Source organism: Leuciscus leuciscus (genome assembly GCF_965113295.1).
Source record: "Leuciscus leuciscus genome assembly, chromosome: 17".
Classification (NCBI taxonomy): domain Eukaryota; kingdom Metazoa; phylum Chordata; class Actinopteri; order Cypriniformes; family Leuciscidae; genus Leuciscus; species Leuciscus leuciscus.
In genome coordinates, this window is record NC_138741.1 from 9,527,770 (window position 1) to 9,536,493 (window position 8,724).

The following is an 8,724-nucleotide window of genomic DNA, read 5'->3' on the forward strand; positions in this document are numbered from 1 at the left end:
TATGTATTTCTTTGTTTCTTTGCGATCTTGTGGAACACTTCAAGTGTTACAAATCTGAAATAACGAGCTGTCCTGAAGAGTAACAGGAACACACATTGGTCATCCTATACATAGGCCTAGCCTACCTAATAGTATATCCCTAATAAATCTGTAAAATTGCTCTTACGCCAAGATAATAAGAAGACCAAAAAAACATAACAATATAAAATAAACCATCTCTATTAGGATTAGCCGCAAACCTTTGACACGAGGGAATACAGCGTCTTCTGGTGGTCACAGCATGAATATTTTCAAATGGCAAGACATAAAGAACTATCAATAAAGCCAATCCAATGTGCAAAGTCTAATAGTTTTAATATAATGCCAACAACACATTCGTAACTTTTTACAGGATTATGAGAAACACTTTAGTTCTTTTCAACCTTACAAATGTTTACATAATATTCAGCGAGCGTTCATATATTTGGGCAGTGCTCAAGCTTAGTGAAAACGATCGTGATAGTCAGCTTGTCATTTCAGTGAAATGAAATACGTGAACCTCCTTAAACAAGCAGACAACTGCGCATCTCTGTAGTTTGAAGTTAGCACAGGTGGGCGTAGTTTGTGCACCAGAGATGATAATCGCGCGTGCAATTATAACAATTAGTGTCAAAACTATGCAGCGTCCAACGTTGCTTTCAAGGTGTTCGGCATACTTGATCCAGTTTACAAAAGGCTCTCTTAATTATCTTAATCAGGCTCGCTGCTCTCTACTGGAGTACGGCTATCATGGTCAATTAACGGCAATTACTGGTACGATTTGTGTTGTTTTTAACATATTTTTCTATTGACAAACCGGAGTTTTGTTCAGCGCTACCTGGGTGGCTTACGTTTTCAATATGCATACATATAGGCCTATAGATGAAAATATGAAGTCAAATGCGTATTATTATATTATATTATATTATATTATATTATATTATATTATATTATATTATATTATATTATATTATAGGCTTATTATGATTATTATTATATTTGGCCTATAGGCCTATATTATATTATAGCCTATATTTGGCTTTCTCTTAATGTGTTTTATTGAACGTTTGTTTACGGTGGGACGGGAGTGTTGTTGACGCTCATCAGGTGCAGTAAATATTGACAGCAGAGCAGAGAACGCAAACTTTAGACTCCACGATGCTATTGTGACATCTAGTGGAGAGTAACAGTTTGTACAGAGAGCACTCATGGGAGAGAGGTGTGTGAGAATATTGATTTCCTTCTGAGCCAAATCAGGGGTGCTTTTCCCGAAAGCGTCGTTAGCCAAATGTTCAACTAGTTCAACGAGTCGGTGTTTCCCGAAACCAAAGTTCCAAAGAACATTGGAAAACAGCATCGCACAGTTCTGTGGTTGGAACTACAGCTCGACCTGTGGTTAGAAGCATAATTTATTTTTTGCTTGACATGTGGACTTTATAAAAAAATTATAAATAAATAAATAAATAAAACAACAACAACAACAACAACAACAACAACAACAAGCTGACATTCAGTGAAATCTACATATTTTATTTCGAATAAATGTACGTCTTTTAGTTTGTCAAGAAATTTTAAGCACCGTTTTCGAAGAGTGTAGGCTACATGTGTGAACGTGTTCTAGTAGGCTACGCAAGAACGAGCCTTTGAATCTGGAAATAAAGCAAAATAACTGGGAAAAACGAAAATAGGTCCTCAGATGACATGTCCATAATTTATAGCAAAACATCTAGCAATTATTTGATCTCAAACAGATTCATTACAATAAGTTACTCCACCACCTGCGTGACATCATTAACCAGCGCGGTTGAACAACAAATTTGCGACAGTGGGCTACAGTTTTGGGAAACAGTCGTGACTTGATTTCTTTAACGATACATCGATGATTGTAGGCTACTATGGTATTTACTTAGCCTAAGGGGAACGCACCCCTGATCAGGCCCACCGGAAGCTGTGAACCTCAAGGTGGCAGAGTGGCACTGCGCACAGCCACAGCCAACACGGTGGACATCACATATGGATGATGTCACGCTTTCCCTCCCTTGTTTCACTTTAAAGTTATTAAAAAGTTAAGTCTGACAGACCAACTGGAGGCATAAAAACGCATTTGGAATGAAATATAAGATGGGGGATGTGCATCATTGTGCATTTACTTTTAAATTGTAACATAGGCCTATTTAGATAGACGTTCAGGATGATGATGCATCAGGCAATTTGTTATTATAGGAAATAAATAGAAACATTTGCAAAATTTTTAAAATATAGTAAATGTTTTAAAAATTATTCAATTCAAAGAGCCTAAACTTAGAATATATAAGCTAAATTACTTTTAGAATTGAATTAATATTTATATATTTTTAAAGTGTCATTAATGCAAAATACTAAATCTAAAACTATTCTATTTAAAATTGAATTCTGACAATTTGAATAATTGAATAACCACAGTAAGCAGAACCCTAGTGAAAGAGATTGATCTGAAAGGTAAAATTATTCTGTTTATTCATTTTTAATTGGCCATATTTTATTTGAAGTTATGTCATAATAGCAAACTAAAGCTAAACTATAAGTTTTAATGCAAGCAAAGATGTCTGGAATGTACATCTAATTAATGGGAATTCTGAATAATAACTCCATTAATTACAATAATGATCACATTTAAAACTAATAACACTAGTAGCATGGGGCCTTCTGTGCTAAATCATCTTACCCCAAGGGTCTAATTTGATCTTTTTACTTTCAAATAAAAATATATAACTTTTACTCCACAAATCTAAAAACATGAATGTGTCCACAAATGCCTCATTAACAAATAGACACAAACAACTTTTGATATTCAACATAATACAATGTCATAGTTCACTATTTTCCAGAGACACAAAATTAGATCAATTAACCTCAAAACTGTTTCGACTAAAACTGACAAATGTTTATATTCAGATGAAAGGCCAGGGGGACATTTATAAATAATATTTTATCTGGTCTGCTCAATGAATCAGTTTTTTGGTACAGACATGTCAATGTATCAGTTGTATATGATTTTAATTTATTTTAGTGCATTAAGTTAGAGTAAAATGTTTACTCAATTCACGCGATTTATTTCAGTAGGCCAGGCCCTACTTAAGAGAAAAACACAACTTCATTAGAGTAATTGTTGAGTTTTACTATGTTACTACCAAGTTGTTGTGGCCAGGTCTCGCCGTAAACCAGGGAAGACCTCTAAAAGCCTGTCTTTGTCACTCCCCAAACCCAACGACTTTTAAAACTCCATTGTCTTGTTAAAGCCCATAAATTTGTCACCCGGGACTGATTAAACATCACGAGAATTGAGACACTGCGGATTTTGTCTAGGTCCCTTTGGAAGCCACACAATGGTCCTTTCAGAGGACGACACAAAAAAGTGTTTTAGGGAAGATGTAGCGAAGAGAGCGCTGCGGTCAGTCCCCTCCATATGTAGAACAAGGTGGCCCGAGAGAGGGGACAAAAGACCAGGTGACAAGGATGATACTAACTGGGTCGCTGAATTAATTGGGACAAGCTCGGGATTGAGAAAGCACGAGAAAGCACGCCTCTTTCATTAATGTTACTTACAACAATGATCACCCTCTTTTAAAATATGGAGGAGGCCGTGAGTTGCTTGAACTTTCTAAAGTCTCAGTGCAATTTGTCACAAACCGCAGCTGTTCTTTTTTTCTGCTGTATGTCGAGGAATCATTTTTAACAACTTCGATTTGATCATTTAGTCACCACTCAAATCAAATCAACGCTTAAAACAAACAAAAATGCTTGTACGCGGACGCGGTAGGCCTATATGCCTAGGCCTATAAATAAATGCGCAAATCCCAGAATCACACAAGAATCAAAATCCATTGTGCATCTTATATTTCTTCCTCGGAGTTTACTGTTGAGTCTTAAATAAGGGTTCTTTCTTTAAGATGGTTATTTGCTCTGTTGGGTGAAAGTGGACGTCTTAACATTACAAAAGCACTCACCTCTTGCTGTGCGCTAATTCTCGTACTCTTTTCAGTTCAATCTGAGATCTTTAATACAAACACTATCTAACAATCGCGGGGATTAACAGAAAGGTGAACGAATTATACTAAACAAATGACAAACAATAAAGGGGGAATGTATTTTATATATTTTAAAATCTTTATGATTAAAAGGAGTGATTTCATGCTGAAAGAATATTTAATATGATCTGTATAAACACAATTTGTATGGAAAATTCAAACAGAAGTAGGCTATACACTGCTAAAAAAAAATGTTTTTATTCTCAGGGTTTTTTTTGTTTGTAATACATAGAAGAATAAAGAACGAAAACGTGTAACATTTTAAGATGATGCCATTTCATCCAAATCATAACTACACTGTTCACTGTATAAAACATATATATTTTTCTCACTGATATATAAACTTTTGGTTTAAAACAAATACAAACTGTTCAAAAATACACTATCTAAGCAATTATACACATCATCAATTAATACACAAACAATTTGCAAAACGCAACTGGCCAAAACAAAACTAAATAAATCACATAACATGTGCAAACAGCATTTATTTATTAATTTTATATCAACGCTGAAAGTTTCTACTTTAATAGACCTAAGACTTTATGTAATTAAAAACAACTTGAATGAACTTGAATCCATGCGCTGTCCTGTGGGGTAAGTCTCGAAATAGTTCGTTAGTTCAAGTGAGTCTCACCAAACACAAAAGTGGTGACGGGAGGCCGCTGTGTTGGGAAAGTGCTGGTATGTGGGGAAAAGCGCAAAGGGCGTCTGCTGCTGTAAAGACTGGAAACCTTGAACGCTGAAGGATGAGGATGGGACTGTTGGTGGAACGATGCATCTTCCTTTTTCTGCATCGATTGAGCAGTTCTGATACGGTTTGCCATCTCGGACCAAAATGGGCACCACGACCCTGCGCAAAACCGGAGGCTGATTGAGGTCCTGAGCGCACTCTATCCGCGCTCTCTTCATTTTGTATCTGTGGTTTTGGAACCAGATCTTGATCTGCGTGGGCGTGAGACGGAGCAGGTGCGCGAGCTGCTCTCGTTCTGGAGCGGACAGGTACCGCTGCTGACGAAAGCGTCTCTCCAGTTCATAAGTCTGAGCCTTGGAGAATAACACGCGTCGCTTCTTCCTCTTTTCATGCTCTGTATCCACTGAAAGCACATCTTGGCCCGTGGAGTCTGGTGAAGCCTCAAGGTTGCTCTCGTCTGATGCTAAAAAACAAAACAACGATTAGCCTTTATTTATCTCTGGGGAGAAAACATGTGTATGCACTTTACAGTTACCAAATGGTAACACGTATAACTAACACTAATTAATAGGACATTTTTTTTTGTTGAAACTTACATATATGTCCTCTGTCGTTTTCAGTCCAAGACGAGTAAGGTGAGACGGAAAACGTGTCCACTGGAGAATGGTGCGCAATGCTTTCGGAGTCGTTTTCTGGCAAATCCAAAATACTTCTCACAGTGAAACTGAACTTGTTCGAAATAGCCATCTGAAGCGCTGGAGTGCTGTTAGTTCCAGGACTGGTTCTCGGTGTGGAAGAGCTATCCTCAGTCGCAGTGCTGAAGTGATGTGTGCGTTTTCAAGACGCGCATCCAAGTGACAATGTGTACACTGATGTCGCGGTGTTTATATAAACAGCACTTGCTGGCTGCTTTCAGGCCTCTCCTACTTATGGGTTCTAAGTACCTCAATGACTCGTGTACTTAAATCCCTGTAATGGTAGGTGTGAACTCTGCAAAGAATAGCCCGTTACTTTCACAATGATGGAGGGTAACACTCTTCATCATTACTGATTCGTCCGAATTCGTGAAAAGTGGGAAACAGATAATGGTAATTGTTGAGGCTGAATCACGTCTTGGGTGGCAAGTGACAACAAGAGCCCTCCCTTCTTTCCCCCGCTCAAATAACATATCGGATATTTGCATACAAAGTGATCCATTAGCGCCCAGAGTTGGTTTTCCTAATTCGTTTATTGGGGTAATGTCGTTTATTGCAGGTGTTATTGCACAAACACGGGTTAAATCTAGGGTGATATTTCATGGTAATTCATGAAATCTATATATTCTTGGGCTCATGGAAAAATAGCCTGCCCTTTGTGCACTGTAAGAAGCACAAACATGTCTCCATCAAGTAGATTTTTGAGATATGAAATTAAAACCTAGCTGTTTATGTTTTAAAGTTCCACCTACTCAACGTAACACTGCAATTTTCTTATTTATGAATATTTAACTTAACAGGTTCTTTCTTCCTAGAAATCCGAGATAACCACAGGAATAAAGAACTTCCAAAAAAGATCCAGACATCAAGGAAACAGTAATATATCGTTATGGACACTTGCTTACTCCTTCACCTCACCAGTAAGTGCACGAGGCATCACTGGGTTCGGATGATTCCTGAGAGAGCGCGCTCTGGATGACTGCAGAGACCCTCCCAAACAGAGTGGGTATCCGTTCTCGTCTAGTCGTCCTGGGTGGTCGGCCGAAAAAAAGGAACACAAATACATGCCAACCAGCGACCAGGAACAAAAGAGGGAAATGTAGCCCCGCGTCCGAGACCCGTTGGAAGCATTTGTTCCAGTCAAGATTTTGCATTTGTTCAGTCCTGAAATAATGCTTGATTGACGCCCCCGCACAATGTCCTTTAACTTTCTCGAATAAATCCGAGCTTGTTTCATGTTGTCATGGTTTTGAATAGGGATGAACGGGATCTGGGCAACTATCTACTGCTACACGTCTAGCTGCTTACGTCTAAACTGAATTATTAGTTATGCGTTTCCAAACGGAATTAAAAGACTTTTCGTTTCCATCAAATTTCAAGTTGTCTCCTGATTAATCAAAGTCTTTTAAAAAATAGATTTAATTTTATTTAATAAAAAAAACTAAACTTTACGATTGTCAAAAAATAAGGACGAGATGAATATATATATATAACCTTTATATATATATAAAGGTTTTATATAGGCTAATGATTATTTTCGTTGTATCAGGTTTAATTCTAAATAGTGTTTTCCGTTAGTAACTACGACATGCTGCATTCTATGGATGTTGTTAAACTGTAGGCTATAAAGTAAATTAAAATATTTGCCAAGCTCTTTGAATTTAGGCGCACGCTCTCAGAGTATCAATAAAGACCCGTGTAGGCACACAGTTTAGTTTCTAATGACCTCTCGTATCTCCTTAATCTATTAGACACCCACGGATAGAAGTATGCTTCAGGAAAAGTGTGCACTCTCAAGCACCCAAGAGCTCTTCAGTGTCAAATATTTACCCTTGTTGTTTGACTTCTCAAACCCAAGGAGTCAGACAACGGGAAACAGAGAATAATCTACAGAAACAAACATTTCCGCGCGAAGACCAACCAATACAACATTTTTTATATTTACAATAGCCTAATAATAAAAAGATAGTTTCATGGGATTTACATATATGTGGGTAAACACACGTTAGACTCTCACCAGATTTTATTTAAAATCATTATAGGCTACTGTATGTTAAAACACTTTACACACTGTTAAGAAAACGGGGATTGTTCTGTGAATTTCTGCATATCCTAATATTCTCAATTGTTTGTTGCTCAGGTTGCTTTGATTAATACAGATAATTGTATAAAAAAAATAAATAAATAAAATTTAAATAAAAAGTGTAAATCATGACAATTTATTAAAATTTTTGGGTGAACTATCCCTTTAAGAAATATAAAAAAATGTATGAACAATTACATCAGAAGACAAAATGGCACATGTGATATTGAGTGTAACGGACTTGATACATATCGCACACACCTAGAAAAAATGACATTTGGAGCAGTACAAAAATTAAAATATCATTTTTTAAAAATGTATTTAAAGAAAAAAAGTCCATGTATTTTTAAATGTGGATCAAGTGTTACCACTGTACATCCATACACGTGTGCGCGTGTACACACAGAGAAAATCCAATAATCTTACACGTTCAAAAATTATCTCCAATATTATAGATGCATCTAAAATCAAGTACCACAAGTTGACACACAGAGCTTTTAAGACTCAAGATCTCAACAATAAAACCAGAATGCCTGCCTGTGAACTCGATCTGAAACTCATAACCCCACCTCACATTTTCGGGACAGCACTGCTTAGGAAAAAAGTAAACCAAACATAAAACCCACACAAGAAAGATTACATTTAAAGATTTAAGACATAAATACATTGAGAACTTTCAAGTCACATAAAAATTTACATTTTAAAAATGTATTCTAATAACCATCTCATGCTTAGTCACCACAAAATCAAAATGGACAATTCTTATTTTTTTTATATAGAATTTTGCAGTATTTGTTAAAAATAATTGATCCGGGCACATCGTTTTATAAAATGCATGTGTCCTGTAATCTTTAATCAAAATAACTTTGTTTCTCTGATGAAGGTCTGGTATTTGTCAGGAGTTATTAAACAGCAATAAAGCACACAAAACAGGAGTAGTGAATTTCATCCATCTTCTTTATTAAAAAAAACTTCAACAGTTCAGACTTCATTTTCAAAATAGGAGTCAACAATATTCACTTGTGAACACAACATTTTCCCCTTTTTTAAAGAACAGAATATTACATCAGTTTAAGTGACATAGTCCTTTAACCAACTAGGCTTCCGAACATAACGTTTAGGTCTAGTGGTATGAGCGTTTGTGTAGTGAGCAGTGTTCTCAGCTGG

At 36.5% G+C, this 8,724-nt stretch overlaps 1 protein-coding gene across 1 annotated transcript; it reads right to left on the minus strand.

Moving 5' to 3' along the window:
* Window positions 1–4,435: 4,435 nt before the first annotated feature.
* nkx2.9 (NK2 transcription factor related, locus 9) lies at window positions 4,436–6,830 on the minus strand. The gene is made up of 2 exons (XM_082143691.1): window positions 5,376–6,830; window positions 4,436–5,242 (listed from the first exon to the last, which is right to left on the minus strand). Exons 1-2 carry the CDS (start codon window positions 5,524–5,526, stop codon window positions 4,719–4,721), a joined length of 675 nt encoding a protein of 224 aa, XP_081999817.1. The 5' UTR covers window positions 5,527–6,830; the 3' UTR covers window positions 4,436–4,718.
* Window positions 6,831–8,724: the final 1,894 nt, after the last annotated feature.

Bases quoted from the DNA above. Each gene is read 5' to 3' on its own strand.
- nkx2.9 (XM_082143691.1), bottom strand. From the start codon at position 5,526: ATGGCTATTTCGAACAAGTTCAGTTTCACTGTGAGAAGTATTTTGGAT. The intron at 5,243-5,375 runs GTAAGTTTCAAC...TTTGTTTTTTAG, and splicing joins AAACGACAGAGGACATATAT to CATCAGACGAGAGCAACCTT.